Consider the following 17,495-nt stretch of genomic DNA (forward strand, 5'->3'; position numbering starts at 1 on the left):
GAGCATGTTCCCTGCTCAGAAATCCATGATTCCCTTTTACCTCTGACCTCTTACCTTTCAAATGTTAAGGAAAGAGACAGTGTGAATTACTAAACTTAGAGCAGAATATTACACCAATTCTGATAAGGGTGTATGTAAGGAATTATGCTCCATTGGAAGGTATAAATAAAAGCATCTTGAATTCAATAGAAAAGAACGTGGGAATGAGGTGACATGGGGTAAATACTGTTCAATGAAAATTAGAATGTAAAGCAAGTCTAAAAGCTACATGTTATGTGATTCCATTTACGTGGTATCCAAGAGGAAATAAAATATAGGGGAAAAACCATCCCAAGGGTTTCCAGAAGTTAGGATAGTCTAATGGGCAGGAGGAAATTTCTTAGTGAGTTAAAGCAATTATATGTTCTATTAATGACAGTGATTAAAAGAATCCATACATGTGCAAAAAAAATTTTTTTTTTGGTTTTCGGGTCACACCCAGCAGTGCTCAGGGGTTACTTCTGGCTCTACACTCAGAAATCGCTTCTGGAAGGCTCAGGAGACCATGTGGGATGTTGGGATTCAAATCACCCACCTTCTGCATGCAAGGCAAATGCCCTACCTCCATGCTATCTCTACGGCCCCACATGTGCAAAAATTTAAACTGTATGTCCTCTAAAAGACAATAAGAAGGTGGAAAAATGAAAAGAAATGAACAACACAACAGAGAAACTAAAAAATAAATTCAAGAGGAAGAATATAAGACACAGCCCCTAAAGATCAGGAGATGAGTTTAACAAAGAATAGCTACTTAAAAAAATCACACGGGCTCGGAGAGATAGCACAGTGGCATTTGCCTTGCAAGCAGCTGATCCAGGACCAAAGATGGTTGGTTCGAATCCCGGTGTCCCATATGGTCCCCCGTGCCTGCCAGGAGCTATTTCTGAGTAGACAGCCAGGAATAACCCCTGAGCACCGCCGGGTGTGACCCAAAAACCAAAAAAAAAAGATATCACAGATAAGGATTACCCAATTTTGAGAAGTGTAGGTATGAAGATCCAAGAGGAGGCTTAAAGGGTCTCTGTGCAAACAGGCTCAAATAGAAAAACTCCAAGACACATATTACTCAGGGATGACAACAATTAAAGACAAAGGAAGAATATTGAAAGAAGCAAGATCCAAAAGAAAATTATATATAAAGATTCACAGTAGATCTATCCAGAGATTCTCTGAAGCTCAATGAAATAAACATCCCACTGTGAATACTCTAGGAAGCTAGATAACCATTCATATTTGAGGTAAAACATTATTTTCTCAAATTAATTTATTTATAATTATGTGGAATTTTAGCAATTTTGCTCCATTCAGGTGTGTGTGTATCACCACCTCCACAGTTTCAAAATTATCTTTCCCATATGTGGGATTGAAAAAGTGGGGAGGAACAACAAATGCTCAAAGTCATAAGAACTTAAGATATTTGTCAATAGTTCTCAACTTCCATGAAAGGAAGTTTGGGAGGGATCTTTGGGACACCACTGGAAGAAAGAAGATTCTCTGATGATAGATATGGCATTGGAATTATTGTGTGTTAAAAGTATAACTAACAGTATTACAAATTCCAGACCCTCAAAAATAGTTAATTTTTTAAAAGATGGAAATATAGAATGGAATATTATTCAGCTATTAAAAGCCTGCAATTTGCAATGATATAAATTGACCTATACGGTATGTTTAATTAAGTCAGACAGAAAATGAAAGATAAGTATTGTATGATTTCATTCCTATATGGTATACAGAGAAAACAAACATATAAACTAATTTTAATGAGCTTTTGAACCATAAGCTTAATTACTGGTTACCAGAAGGGAAGGAGGAAAAGGAATGGGTAAGTAGGTGCAAACATATGCTGAATAAAAGAAGACAGACTTTATGTGATAAAATTAATGTGGTTTATATGCATTGAAATTCCATGATACACAACTCAAGCATATGTACGATGTTATTTGAATTTTAATAACTTACTTTTGAAATATGTGCCTCAAAATAAAGCACTCTGAGATTAAAAATGTAATTTTGGGAAGGTGGGGAGGGAAAAATGTAATTTTCAAATGCCAAGAAATGAGGATGGCAGAGAGAGACAAAAATGATGATTAAGCTTTTGTGTCTGTGTGATTGGCTACTTAAAACCATGGTCATCATACAAAATCCATTAGAATATATATGTACTCAGCAAACAGTAGTTGAGATAAAATATGTTCACTAATAAGAGAAGAAAGTAAATGAAATCCTGATTTAAGATCCAAAGAATAGAGGTTATCTCCTCTAAGGAGCCATATTTTTTTTTATTTAAACTTTATGTGCCTCTGGAGTTTGAGTTTCCATCTCAACATCTGCAAAACTTCTTGCTTATGTTTATAGCTGATTAAAGTAGTTCTAGCTATAAAATCTCCTTGGGGAAAAAAACTTAACTCTATATTTCAGAAACATTCCCTATCCCACACCCAAGTGACTCAAGTACTTTTTTTGATAATGTCCTGATCAACATAGTCTTACAATCCAAACTCTAAAATGGAGAAAAAATATAAATGGACATGTGCAAAGAATAAAAAAAATGAAGAACTACAGAATCACAGTACCAAAAATGACTATTTCCTACAAAACTTTGAAGGTCATAAAACATTAAACATATAAATCATAAACAGAAAAAGCAAAAGACTGGTGCACATTTGAAAAAGGACAAAACAAGACTCCCTAGAAACTAAAATAAATATTTCAAAAAATGAAGAAAATGAAAAACTAGAATTACAAAAGAGGTAGAAAGAAGTAGAAAATGTTAATAACTAAGAAGGCATAGTAATAATATTTTCAAAATCCACCCTCAGTAAGAAAAAGGAGTGTAGGGTGTTTGCCTTGCAAACGGATAACCCAGGTTTCATTCTCGGGATCCCATATAGCACCCCAAACCCACCAGGAGAGATTCCAGGATACAGACCCAGGAGTAACCTCTGAGTACCACTGGTGTGGCAAAAAGAAAAAGACAAAAATGGGGGGTGCTAAATTTATGGTGTAAAAAACTGCTATGAACAGATATGATCACCCTAATGGGCACAAAATAAAAACTTACAAAATGACTAACATTTAGAAAATGACAACATTTTCCATGTAAAACTCACTAGAAAAACAGGTTTACTACTTCACACTTGCTTGGAAAATTAAGGCAGAACGCATTTTTTTTGAGTTCCAAAGTTGTTTTAAACTGTCTCAGCAAAAAGAACAGTTGGTCAAAGAAAGAGATATAAACCCATATAAAGGCATGGCTATCTTGCATGTGATCATTTCAATACCTAGCACTGCATCATCCAATAAATTGCACCAGGAATGAGACTGAACCATATACCAAGGAACCAGGGCCAGAGCGGTGGCACAAGCAGTAAGGCAACCCCAAAACATTGAATTAGTTGTACATACTAAGAACTACCAAAAAAATTAAATCGATTAATTATTTCATTTAAATATACCTTAAGATGATAAAAAAAATAGGTAAGAACTCTGAAAGACAAGATTGTTTTTTTTGTTTGTTTTTTGGTTTTTTGGTTTTTGGGCCACACCCATTTGACGCTCAGGGGTTACTCCTGGCTATGCACTCAGAAATCGCCCCTGGCTTGGGGGGACCATATGGGACGCTGGGGGATCGAACCGCGGTCCATCCTATGCTAGCGCTTGCAAGGCAGACACCTTACCTCTAGCGCCACCTTCCCGGCCCCAAGACAAGATTGTTGACGTTTGAAATCTATTATACTAATTGGTTTTGTAACTGTCATTATAAGATTGGCTTAATTCACCTAGGGTTAATTGCAGTCATGACAAGTCAGGCCCCTACCAGGCCCTGAGCCTGAGCAAGGAGCACAGACAAGCAGACATGACCAGGAAAAGGCTGGTCCTGTTTTTCTGGTTAAAGTATTTTTGTACAACTTTGCTCACACCCTTAGCTATGCTATGCATTAAAATTAGAAGGAACTATTGTTTCACATGTCAAGTAAGATTGTTACATTGTCTTTTGGGGGGGGTCACACCTGGTAGCGCTCAGGGATTACTCCTGGCTCTCCATTCAGAAATCGCTCCTGGGAGGCTCAGGGGACCACATGAGATGCTAGGATTCGAACCACTGTCCACCCTGAATGGCTGCATGCAAGGCAAACGCCTTACCATTATGCTATCTCTCTGGCCCTTGTTACATTGTCTTTGAATGATTTAATGATCGCTGCATGGAATGCTGAATGGAATATCTCTGAAAGTTTATAAAACCTATAAACTGCGAGTAAAAGGGGTCCTTCAGCTCTGCCAGCTCCACTGAAGACTGGAACCTGTTGGAACCCTGGGTGCCTAGGAGAATAAATAAATCCGGTTGTTATTGCAATACTGATTAACTGTGGCCCTCTCTTACTGAGAATCTTGGGACAGGAGGCAACCCAGATTTTCTGCTTAACCTTCTGTCTTTCCTGTCCTGTTAACTTACTGTACCCCCTAACTCTCATTTTCCTGGAGCAGTCTGAATATCCCCAAGGACATGGGTCCTAACTAAGTACTCTTAAAGCAGAAGGCTGTGAAGATACCCATGACAGGATGAGGAGGTCACATACATGCAGGTCTCTTCAGATAAAAAACCTGTTCTCTGCAGAAGACAATTCATGCAATGGTGTTAGGCACACATTAGTATAAGAAAAACAGTAACCCCTGATTAAATAGTCAAGTGCTCCTACTTCTGTTTCTATGTTCTTGCTATCTTTTAACACTTACTTCAAAATAAATTTTTTAGTTATTTTATTTTTTATTGGTTTTTATTTTAATGTTTTGCTTTAAACCAGCTTAATTCTTAAAATAATCAAAATATTTCACACTTTATTAAAATATAATTTGTTAGTTTTTTATTGTGCATGTGATCAAATCTTATAAACTGTAATTTGATTAGCAAATAAGATAGATTAAAGGAATTGCTGTTATATCTTCAATAAAATACATGCAGGTACACATTTTAATGTTATTTTAGTCATTTGTTAATTACTGGGGTCTTTAGCATATGAAATGGAGCGAACTAAAATGTTTCTTTTGATTCTTAAGACTTATTACCAAAAGAATAAATTTATGTACAATTATGTACAATCTCTTAGAATTCACACTCTCTTAGAAATTCAAAATTACACTCAAAAAGTATTTAGGTAGGTGTGAATTTTATAGTGAATTTGAGCTATATTTTTCCAACAAGCACTATGGAATAAAGCCTTTATAAGTATTTTGGATACATTAAAAATTCCAGCTTTACACAGTTGGATACGAACTATTTAATCTCATCATAATACTCTTCCAAATCTAATTAGAAAGTACATCCTTTACTCATTTGTTCATCAAATATTTATTAATATTGTTCTCTGTGTTAGATGTCATATTCAATATTCTTATCAAATAAAAATATTGTCAGAGCAAAAAAAAAGTCCAGCTTTATACACAAATTTTATCATTTTTAGGAACTATGTCAAAATCATAAAATTTTACTCAAATTCCTAAAAAAATATAATGCTTTGCTGTTTTTCATCCTTAGCACCACACTTACTGAGCACAGTCTCTTTACCACAATGAAGAAGCCTAGAGAAGAATAAGTGAATCACAGTTTATAAGTCATGGAAATTTTGAGATCACTAATGCTTCTAGACAACATTTTCTCAGTATCAAATGTCACTAGGCAATTATGCTACAGTTTAAAAACCAGAATGTTCCACTTTAAAATAAATTTATACTGTCGAGAAGAGAGCTGGAACTAGGGAAGATTTTCTTATGATGAATTCCACAAACATAGGTAACTAAAAAGAAATCACTCTTGACCAACTAGATATTTATCATTTCTTAGTACCCAAGAGGGTAAAAGTTCTTAAACAACTACTTCCATTGGCCTATGTTGCTCAGAGGAAATATTTACTTAAATAGTGTCATTTATCTTAAATATCATTTTTAACAGTTTAGCACTCAGCTAAAATAGTATGTATAGCATGAAATACTGTGCTGCTGTTAGGAAAAATGCAATCATAAAATTTGCTTATATATATGTGTAAATGGAGAGTATTGTGCTGAGTAAAATGAGTCATTAGGAGAGGGATAGTCATAGAATAATATCACTCTTTTGTGAAAATGAGTAAAATAAAAGATAAGATGGTAATAATATCAAAGACAATAGATATGAGGGCTAGGAAAACCAGTCCATGGTAGGAAGCTGGCCACAAAAAGAGTTGAATGCAGTTAGGGTAGTGAACAGTCCACTGTGGCTATGATAGTTGGAACTGATCACTCTGGACAAGAACTGGATACTGAAAGGGAATAAAGTGATATTCACAGCACCCCTTCATTAGCAATAGTGCAAACCAGAGTTGAAAAGAAGGAAGGGAGGGAGGGAGGAAGGAAAGGAGGGAGGGAGGGAGGGAGGAAGGGAGGAAGGGAGGAAGGAAGGAGGAAGGAAGGAAGGAAGGAAGGAAGGAAGGAAGGAAGGAAGGAAGGAAGGAAGGAAGGAAGAAGGAAGGAAGGAAGGAAGGAAGGAAGGAAGGAAGGAAGGAAGGAAGGAAGGAAGGAAAGAAAGAAAGAAAGAAAGAAAGAAAGAAAGAAAAGAAAGAAAGAAAGAAAGAAAGAAAGAAAGAATGAAAGAAAGAGAAAGAAAAGAAAGAAAGAAAAGAAAGAAAGAAAGAAAGAAAGAAGAAAGAAAAAGAAAGAAAGAAAGAAAAGAGAGAAAGAGAGAGAAAGAGAGAAAGAGAGAAAAGAGAAGAGAGAAAGAGAGGAGAGAAGAGAGAAAGAAAGAAAGAAGAGAAGAAGAAAAAAGAAAGAGAGAAAGAGAAAAGAAAGAAAGAAAGAAAGAAAGAAAGAAAGAGAAAAAGAAAGAAAGAAAAGAAAGAAGAAGAAAGAAAGAAAGAAGAAAAGAAAGAAGAAAGAAGAGAAAGAAAGAAAGAAAGAAAGAAAAAGAAAGAAAAGAAGAAAGAAAGAAGAAAAGAAAGAGAAAAAAGAAAGAAAGAGAGAAAGAAAGAAAGAAAGAGAAAGAAAATGAAAGAAAGAAAGATAAGAAAGAAGAAAGAAAGAAAGAAAGAAAGAAAGAAAGAAATGAAGAAGAAAGAAAGAAAGAAAGAAAGAAAGAAAGAAAGAAAAAGAAAAAGAAAGAAAGAAAGAAAGAAAGAAAGAAAGGAGTAAAGAAAAGAAAGAGGAAAGAAAGAAGGAAAGGAAGAAAGAAAGAAAGAAAAGAAAAGAAAGAAAGAAAGAAAAAGAAAGAAGAGAAAAGAAAGAAAGAGAAGAAAGAGAAAGAAAGAAAGAAAGAAAGAAAGGAAAGAAAAAGAAAGAAAGAAAAGAAAAGAAAGAAAGAAAGAAAGAAAGAAAGAAAGAAAGAAAGAAAGAAAAGAAAAGAAAGAAAGAAAAAGAAAAAAGAAAGAAAGAAAAAGAAAGAAAGAAAGAAAAGAAAGAAAGAAAGAAAGAAGAAAGAAAGAAGAAAGAAAGAAAGAAAGAAAAGAAAGAAAGAAAAGAAAGAAAGAAAAGAAAGAAAGAAAGAAAGAAAGAAAGAAAGAAAGAAAGAAAGAAGAAAGAAAGAAAGAAGAAGAAAGAAAGAAAGAAAGAAAGGAAAGAAAGAAAGATAAGAAAGAAAGAAAGAAAGAAAAGAAAGAAAGAAAGAAAGAAAGAAGAGGAGAGAGAGAGAAAAGAAAGAAAGAAAGAAAGAAGAAAGAAAGAAGAAAGAAAGAAAGAAAAGAAAGAAAAGAAAAGAAAGAAAGAAAGAAAGAAAGAAAGAAAGAAAAGAAAGAAAGAAAGAAAGAAAGAAAGAAAGAAAGAAAAAGAAAGAAAGAAAGAAAGAAAAAAAAAGAAAGAAAGAAAGAAAGAAAGAAAGAAAGAAAGAGAAAGAAAAAAGAAAGAAAGAAAGAAAGAAAGATAAGAAGAGAGAAAAAGGAAAGAAACAAAGAGAAGGAAAGAAAGAAAAAAGAAAAAAGAGAAAGAAAGATAGAAAAGGAAGAAAGAAAAGAAAGAAGAAAAAAGAAAGAAAGAAAGAAAGAAAGAAAGAAAAAGAAGAAAGAAAGAAAGAAAGAAAGAAAGAAAGAAAGAAAGAAAGAAAAAAGGAAAGAGAAAAGAGAGAGAGAGAGAGGAAGAAGAAAGAAAGAAAAAAGAAAGAAAGAAAGAAAGAAAGAGAAGAAAAGAAAGAAAAGAAAAAGAAAGAAGAAAGAAAGAAAGAAAGAAGAAAGAAAGAAAGAGAAGAAAAAGAAAAAAGAGAAGAGAAGAAAGAAAAAGAAAGAAAAAGAAAAGAAGAAAGAAAGAAAGAAAGAAAGAGAAAGAAGAAAGAAAGAAAGAAAGAAAGAAAAGAAAAAGAAAGGAAGAGGAAGAAGGAAGAGGAAGGAAGGAAAGAAAGAAAAGAAAGAAAGAAAGAAGAAAGAAGAAAAAGAAAGAAAGAAGAAAGAAAGAAAGGAAAGAAAAGAAAGAAAGAAAGAAGAAAGAAAGAAAGAAAAAAAGAAAGAAAGAAAGAAAGAAAGAAAGAAAGAAAGAAAGAAAAGAAAGAAAGAAAGAAAGAAGAAAGAAAGAAAGAAAGATCAAAGAAAGAAAGAAAGAAAGAAAGAAAGAAAGAAGGAAAGAAGGAAAGAAGGAAAGAAGGAATGGAAGGAAGGAAGGAAGGAAGGAAGGAAGGAGGAAGGAAGGATGGAAGGAAGGAAGGAAGGAAGGAAGGAAGGAAGGAAGGAAGGAAGGAAAGAAAGAAAGAAGTAAAATGTCTGCCCAAGGGCAGTTGGGGTGAGAGGGAAATTGGGTACATTGGTCGTAGGAAATGTGCACTGGTGAAAGTGGTGTACATTGTATGACTGAAACTTAATCGTGATCAATTTTGTAAGCATTTATTTATTTATTTATAATTATTTAATTATTATATATAATATATATAATTAATAATTATTTTAAAAATTAGAAGATAAAAATGTGTATATGCATATAGAGCATTCTGAATTAATTCACTATATATAAACTACTACATATTTCCTAGTACAGATGACCATGACATCTTTAAATTACCATGCACACTTTAAATAACTTGAGATTTAAACATAATTCTATCAAAATTTAGCAAGTAAGTAATACTATAGGATTTGCCCCTTCATCCATTTTCAGAAGTATACTTACCCCATGTTCCTTAGCAGCTACGACAACTTTAAAGAGTACATCTTCCTCAACAAATGGTCTCACAGCATCGTGGATAATCACGACTTCTGGTTTAGAGAGCTTAAAGTTGGGCTGACCCTCTGCCAGTGCTTTTAGTCCATTGAAAATAGACCTGTGGCGTGTTACTCCAGCTTCCACTAGGGAGACGCACTTATGCTGATATTTCTTAATAATACCATTCATTGTTTCCATATTCTCTCCAGTTACCGCAACAACTATGTCCTTTATCCAACATACTCTAAAAGAAAAGTATACACACAATTCGTGAAAATTGACTCTTAAGTAACAAAACTTAAATACAGAAAATTAAATGACTAAATAGATGTTCGTAAAAACATTCATAAATAAGTCAGTTTTGTGCATTTTATAAAATTCTAATCTTATAAGGTTGTTGAGAAATAATATATTTCATATTATAGGAAACAAAACTTCACGTACAAAGCATGAAATCAACCATAAGTTGGACAAAAATGCATAGAGATTGGAGACATGCATACAAATATACCAGATTTTTATTTAAATTTAAATAATAGGATTCAAAGAACAAGACAGAGAAGGAATACATTTAATTTTTTCCAATTATTTTTTCTCAATAGAAGTCCAAAACTCTGTGTTTCAAGAAGCCCACTAAATTTACAACAAAGCTGGAGAACTGGTCAAGATTCCAAGCTGACTTACTTCAAGGTAAAATACTTGAATTGGGATATTAATTTAAGTTTTGCAAATATAAAGAAGAGACAAATAAACTAGAAACTCATTTAAAGAAATATAAAATTAGATGAATATGTTGTGCAATACACAAGATACCAGGAATTTTTTTATTTTGGTTTCTGTATATAAAATATACTAAAGAGCTCCTAACATTCTGATTTGCCAACAGTCAACTACACCAATTGGCAGATTTCTCTTAAACACCAGTGTTCGAACTAATATCAAGGTCACTGTTCTATAGCCAAATAGTCCCAAACCAGGTAAACTGTTTCTGGCTCATGATATAGACTAAATAAAGATCATTTTACAACCCTGGGAATTCTTAGCCGGTAAGATTGTTTACATGTGTCCTATTCCAGATGATTCCAAACATAATAAAATTTGATCAAAAATTTAAAAATTGCTCACTGCCACCCTGGAAGTCTATCTTTTTTAAGTATATAAAGAGAAAACATACCACAATTAAACAAAAACTTCTGCCCAACTATCATTCCAGCAGCCTCCATGGGGCATCCTTCCTTCCTTCCTTCCTTCCTTCCTTCCTTCCTTCCTTCCTTCCTTCCTTCCTTCCTTCCTTCCTTCCTTCCTTCCTTCCTTCCTTCCTTCCTTCCTTCCTTCCTTCCTTCCTTCCTTCCTTCCTTCCTTCCTTCCTTCCTTCCTTCCTTCCTTCCTTCCTCCCAGCAGCCCCCATGGGAGGCAGTAGAACTAACATTAAGGAACATCAGGCTAGTAGCTATTTAGCTTAAACACGTCTTGAAAAGAAATGGAAACAATTAGTAGTAGAAAATGTATAAATGTAAAGATGTGTTTAAAATGTTGTATAGGGGCTGGAGAGATAGCACAGTGGTAAAGCATTTGCCTTGCATGCGGAAGGACAGGGGTTCGAATCCCGGCATCCCGTATGGTCCCCTGACCCTGCCGGGGGACAATTTCTGAGCTTAGAGCCAGGAGTAACCCCTGAGCGCTGCCGGGTGTGACCCAAAAACAAAAAAAAAATATATTGTATAAAAGATACAAAGTAATGTGCAACTGTCTACCAAAAAAAACAAATTAGGGCTAAAGCAATAGCAAAGATTAGGGTACTTGCCCTACCTGAGTTCAATCTCTGGAACTCCATATTGTCCCCAGAGCACTACCAGGAGAGATTCTTGCATGCAGAAGTAAGCATCTCCAAGGGTAGCCCCAAAACCAAGAGACAAAATAAAACCAGCAATTGTTGAGATGTCTTATTTAGTAATTATTTTCTTTCAGTTATTGATAAAACCCTTCCTATAACATCGTGTTTCTCACTTTGTCAAGTTGCTTCCTTTCCCTCTGTCTCTTAACTATTTCCATTTCTTCTCACTTCCCCCTTCCCACCTACCTAGCCAGGGTTTAGTGCTTACCTGCTGCTCTTCAGAAGCTTTCAGTTAAGATAGGACCCATACCAGGAAGTTTTCACTGATGGCTATCTGGCTTCCATACTACTAATCACCAGAGTTTTATTGGGCATTATTTATTTTCTAGCTCCTTAAGACTGACAGCTCAGAAGGTATAGAAAACAATGACTTCACCCCAAAGCTTGGTGTGTGCAAAATGTCATTAACATTTTTTTAATATTTTTTATTTAACCAACTTTATTACATACATGATTGTATTTGGGTTTCAGTCATGTAAAGAACACCACCCATCACCAGTGCAACATTCCCATCACTAATGTCCCAAATCTCCCTTCTCCCCACCTGACCCCTGCCTGTACTCTAGACAGGCTTTCCATTTCCCTCATACATTCTCATTATTAGGACAATTCAAAATGTAGTTATTTCTCTAACTAAACTCATCACACTTGTGGTGAGCTTCCTGAGGTGATCTGTAACTTCCACCTTTTTTCTCTTTTGTGCCTGAAAATTATTGCAAAAATGTCTTTCACTTTTCTTAAAACCCATAGATGAGTGAGACCATTCTGCGTTTTTCTCTCTCCTTCTGACTTATTTCATTCAGCATAATAGATTCCATGTACATCCATGTATAGGAGAATTTCATGACTTCATTTCTCCTGACAGCTGCATAATATTCCATTGTGTATGTGTACCACAGTTTCTTTAGCCATTCATCTGTTGAAGGGTATCTTGGCTGTTTCCAGAGTCTTGCTATGGTAAATAGTGCTGCAATGAATACAGGTGTAAGGAAGTGATTTTTGTATTGTATTTTTGTGTTCCTAGGGTATATTCTTCTAAAGATACCCATGACATTCTTCAAAGAAGTGGATCAGGCACTTTTGAAATTTATTTGGAACAATAAACACCCTCGAATAGCTAAAGCAATCATTGGGAAAAAGAATATGGGAGGAATTACTTTCCCCAACTTTAAACTGTACTGCAAAGCAATAGTTATCAAAACAGCATGGTATTGGAATAAGGACAGGCCCTCGGATCAGTGGAATAGGCTTGAATACTCAGAGAATGTTCCCCAGACATACAATCACCTAATTTTTGATAAAGGAGCAAGAAATCCTAAATGGAGCAAAGAAAGCCTCTTCAACAAGTGGTGTTGGCACAACTGGCTAGCCACTTGCAAAAAATTGAACTTAGACCCCCAGCTAACATCATGTACGAAGGTTAAATCCAAATGGACTAAAGACCTCGATATCAGACCTGAAATCATAAGATATATAGAACAACACGTAGGTAAAACACTCCAGGACATTGAGACTAAAGGCATCTTCAAGGAGGAAACTGCACTATCCAAGCAAGTGAAAGGAGAAATTAACAGATGGGAATATATTAAACTGAGAAGCTTCTGCACCTCAAAAGAAATAGCGCCCAGGATACAAGAGCCCCCCCCATTGAGTGGGAGAAACTATTCACCCAATACCCATCAGATAAGGGGCTAATCTCCAAAATATACAAGGCATTGACAGAACTTTACAAGAAAAAAACATCTAATCCCATCAAAAAATGGGGAGAAGAAATGGACAGACACTTTGACAAAGAAGAAATACATATGGCCAAAAGACACATGAAAAATTGCTCCACATCACTAATCATCAGGGAGATGCAAATCAAAACAACGATGAGATACCACCTCACACCCCAGAGAATGGCACACATCACAAAGAATGAGAACAAGCAGTGTTGGCGGGGATGTGGAGAGAAAGGAACTCTTATCTACTGCTGGTGGGAATGCCGTCTAGTTCAACCTTTATGGAAAGCAATATGGAGATTCCTCCCAAAACTGGAAGTCATTAATATTAATATTAGAAAGAGCAGTTAAATTATATGAATTCTGCTAAATGACATATGCTATATATATTGTTTACAGTAGCTCACTCAGCATTCACAGAAACTCTATGTGATTCATGATTACTTTCCTTTTACATAAGACACAGAGTTGGTATCTTATGCCTTACCACCTAGGAAATGAAGGGATCAAGCTGGACCCCAAAGTTTGACTGTTGGAACTCATACCATGAACCTCTATAAATGCACAAAGATAGTCAAGAAGAAAGGACAAAAAGAGAAGGTCAAAAAAAGACTTGTTTGGTTTTCTCTGTTGCTTTTGTGATAAAGAAAGTCAATTTTTCTAATCTGGCCATCTTCCTATCATTAAAAAATATGTATTCATTTAGATATTCATTTAGTCTTTTAATAAATAACACCTATGGTTTTCAGGCACTAACTTAGACAATAGACAGAATTTATGCCCTCATAAAGATATCAACAAATATCTACTACATATCTAAACAAGAAAGATAAAGTCTTAAAACAGGAATAAAACTTCTCTTGATTTATTGAAAAGAATTAAAGTAATCAAATATATTCCAATTGCTACAGATACATCACACTAAGCTTTGTTTTAGTTTAATTTAGTTTAAATCAGTGACAAGACTGTTCCATAAAGCAAGAGTTTAACATAGCCACAAGTTAGTCACTTCTATTGCTTTATATAGCATATTTTACCCAAAAAAATAGGTCAAAAATTAAATGTATTATGTTGCTATTTCTTGATAAAAATTCCAGTGAATTAAATGTTCAAATAGATTAAAAGGCATAATCATTAATAGCTATTGCTTGCTATGAACTATCAGATATTTAATCAATGAATTTAATTATGAAAGGTAAATAATGACTTTACTGGAATACATTAGTTATAAACACTATTCACTATGTTCCCCTGAACAGAAAGCAGTTTAACTTAGATACAAATAATTAAAAATAAATATGCTATGGATTTAGATTAGTTTAAACAATTGTATTCATCTGTTTGTTTGGGGGAATGCACTTGGCAGCACTCGGGTTACTCCTGGCTCTGCACTCAGAAATCACTCATGACAGGCTGGGGGGCCATAAGGGATTCAAGAGACTGACCCAGATCAGCCATATGCATGGGAAATGTCCTACCCTCTGTGCTATTGCTCCAGCCCCAATTTTATTCATTTTCTAAATAAGTGCTTTTAAATTGGAAGTTTCAGGGCCCATTATAATATTAGCAAATCAACTTATTAGACATGTGTTTCTGTGTGTGTGTGTGTGTGTCTGTGTGTGTGTGTGTCTGTGTGTGTACTGGGGCCTCACTTTACTGTGCTCAGAGCTTGTTCCTAGCTTAGCACAAAGGGATCAATCATGGAGGCACTCAGATACTACTCTAAGTTCTGTGCTCAGAGATCACTGGCAAGGCATGGAGCACCATATGCAGTGCTGGGGATTGAGCCAAGTTTGTCTACATGCAAGTCAAGAGTATTACCCATTGTACTCTCACTCTCCAGTCTTCTACTAATATTTTTGGGTAAATAAAACAGAAAAAAAATTAACATAGAAAAGTGAAATACCCAGCAAATGGTAAGATTTGGGCTGTTTTGTGAAATTTCCTTTAAAATACGTATGCAAACAGGCATTTGTCACTGTCATACTGTAAAATGTAATTCCTATAACCAGTCACAATATTTTTAACAAGCAGAAAATAATGTTTTATATCACTTTTAAATAACGGGTTTACTATGCTATTCTGTTCAGAAACCAATCATATTTCTAGCACTGGCAAGCCTTTCTAAGAACTGTTTGCATTTCAAAGGACTTATTCACATTCTTTCCTAGTTATAGAATTAAAAGTGTTTTACAGTCTTAGGATTTAATAATATGGAATCATGAGACTGAAAAAGACCTTAATTACCACACACAGTGCTTACTGAACAAATATTTGCTGAATCAATGGATCTGGTAGACCTCCTTGGCTGAAGGCAAGTCCACACCAAACCCCCTGTGGCAGGATTTTATCAAGTTCTCTTGAGTATTTCCTTCCTAGCACATTCCACAGGCAAATCCAAATCTCATCTCAAACTCCATTACATCCATACTTTAAGCAAGAAATAATATCTCAGATGCTATTTTTTCCCAGAATGGTAATTATTACCTAAACTGCTCAGACTGTTTAATGAGTTTAAAATAGAACATTTAATGCTTCTTATTTAAAGATGGAAAACAAAGACTTAGTTAATCCCTCTAAAATACTCTTAAAAATGTAAAAAAAAAAAAAAAAAAAAAATGTAGCAACTTGGCCCAGAAGAATGGTGGTAGCTACAGTATACTGTCAAGATAGTCTTCAAAGAAATTAAACCTATGAATTTTCCTTGGACCCTAATTTGTATATTCCCATTTCTCCATACCCTCCTTGATATTCTAGCATCAAAATATCAGATTGGGGTGGGGGGGGATCATGGACATTAATTCTTCAAAGGGCTAAATTGCATGTTTTTTCCAAGAGATAGCCTGAGTTTAATTTCAAACACCATTTATGTTCAGGGGAACATCACTAGAAACAATCCAAAGCAATATACTAGAAGCAGCCTCTAAACACTGCTAGGTGCAGTCTAAAAACAAACAAGAGTTCTGGAGAGAACAGCACAGTGGGTAGAGTGTTTTCTTTACATGCAACGAATCCAGATTTGATTCCAGCATCCCTTATATTCCCCCAATATTGACAGGAGTTATTCCTGTGTGCAGAGCCAAGGTTAACCCCTGAGCATCACCAGTGTGGCCCAATAACAAAGAAAAAAAATACTCAGTAAAAACAAAAACAACAGGGGCCGGGCGGTGGCGCTGGAGGTAAGGTGCCTGCCTTGCCTGCGCTAGCCTAGGATGGACCGCGGTTCGATCCCCCGGTGTCCCATATGGTCCCCCAAGAAGCCAGGAGCAACTTCTGAGCTCATAGCCAGGAGTAACCCCTGAGCGTCACAGGGTGTGGCCCAAAAACCAAAAAAAAAAAAAAAACAACAAATATCAAGCTGTTCTCAACAAACAAAAAATATAAAAATCAAATATAAAAACCAATATAAATTATAAGGGCCAACAGAAACTTAACACAAATTAACCATCTGACCAGTACAAAATACAGGCCTTCTATCCTTTTAACTCAGACTTGACCCTTTCATCAAAAAAAAAAAATTCAAAGTCAAATCTCAGTACCTGAGCAGTCACTCAACTAAAAGCACAGTAAATGGTTCTTAAACATCAATTTTACTATCCTCCCTATTCTATCCCTTCTCTCTAAGAAAATTCAGCAATTCACATTCATTAGATTAACATTGATATATTTCTTTCCAGTCTATCCTGTTCAAATAGAACATGCAGCCATTGTCAAAAAATACAGAATCGGTTTTTAACATACACAGAAAAGTCAAGTTAAAGTGAAAGAGAATAGTGAGGAAATCAAATAAACCATAAATAAATACACTGAAAATAAACTTCCAGGATTCTTGATGACTCACAATAATCTTAGGTTGATTAAGACCAATAGTTTTATTGCCCATATAATGAGGTGGAAAGAACTGCTGAAAACAATCTCCCCAAAAATTTAAAGCTGAGGATCAGGAGAGATGGCACACGGGTTAAGATGCTTACCTTGCATGTGGCCTGGTTTAATCTAAGACATCACAAGTTCTGTGAAGCATTGCCAGCCCCAGCACTATAGGCTATGGCACTGGATGACACCTTGCATCAATAAAGAAATAGCTCCGGTGATTTCGAGCACTGCACTAGCGCCAACAGCACCACATACTAGAACCTTCCCGTTGAATCACCATCCAATTGGCAACTGTGTCAAAAAATGCCAGGAGGAACCCCACCCCTTGAAAATCCCTGTGGAATTAGGGCTAGAGTGATAGTGGTTTGACTTGTATGTGTCCAAACTATGTTCGATTTCCTGCATCCCATAAGGTCCTCTAAGACTGCTAGGAGTATTTTTGAGCACAGTGTCAGGAGTAACTCTTAAGCTCTAACCTGCGTGGTTCAAAAACAGCAGCAACAACAACAAAATTTGCCTAGGGTGGGCTTCCTAAAAAAAAAAGAAATTTAGAGTTGTGTTATTGAATTCAAAACTAACATTTGCCAGCTCCTGTTAAAGTCTGAAATGTATTATACTAATATACTAATTTGTTTTGTTAACCATTATTATTTTTGCATGATGATCTTATTTTATTTTTAATTTTTTATTTTTAATTATAAGAATGATGATGCAAAGAAAGAGGACAAGGTAAAGTTACAGTGGAAGGACAATCACCCATAAACAGAGTTCTCAGAAGAAATCCCCCTGCTGACGCCTAAATTTTGAACTTACAA

At 35.2% G+C, this 17,495-nt stretch overlaps 1 protein-coding gene across 1 annotated transcript in view; it reads right to left on the minus strand.

The window, feature by feature from the left end:
• The window catches only part of CRPPA (CDP-L-ribitol pyrophosphorylase A), a 295,374-nt gene that overhangs the window by 264,979 nt on the left and 12,900 nt on the right, over positions 1–17,495 (minus strand). Inside the window, exon 2 of the mRNA XM_049785700.1 lies at positions 9,154–9,430. Coding sequence (XP_049641657.1) covers positions 9,154–9,430 — 277 coding nt within the window. The remainder of the gene's footprint in view (positions 1–9,153; positions 9,431–17,495) is intronic.

This window comes from Suncus etruscus, chromosome 13, assembly GCF_024139225.1.
Source record: "Suncus etruscus isolate mSunEtr1 chromosome 13, mSunEtr1.pri.cur, whole genome shotgun sequence".
Classification (NCBI taxonomy): domain Eukaryota; kingdom Metazoa; phylum Chordata; class Mammalia; order Eulipotyphla; family Soricidae; genus Suncus; species Suncus etruscus.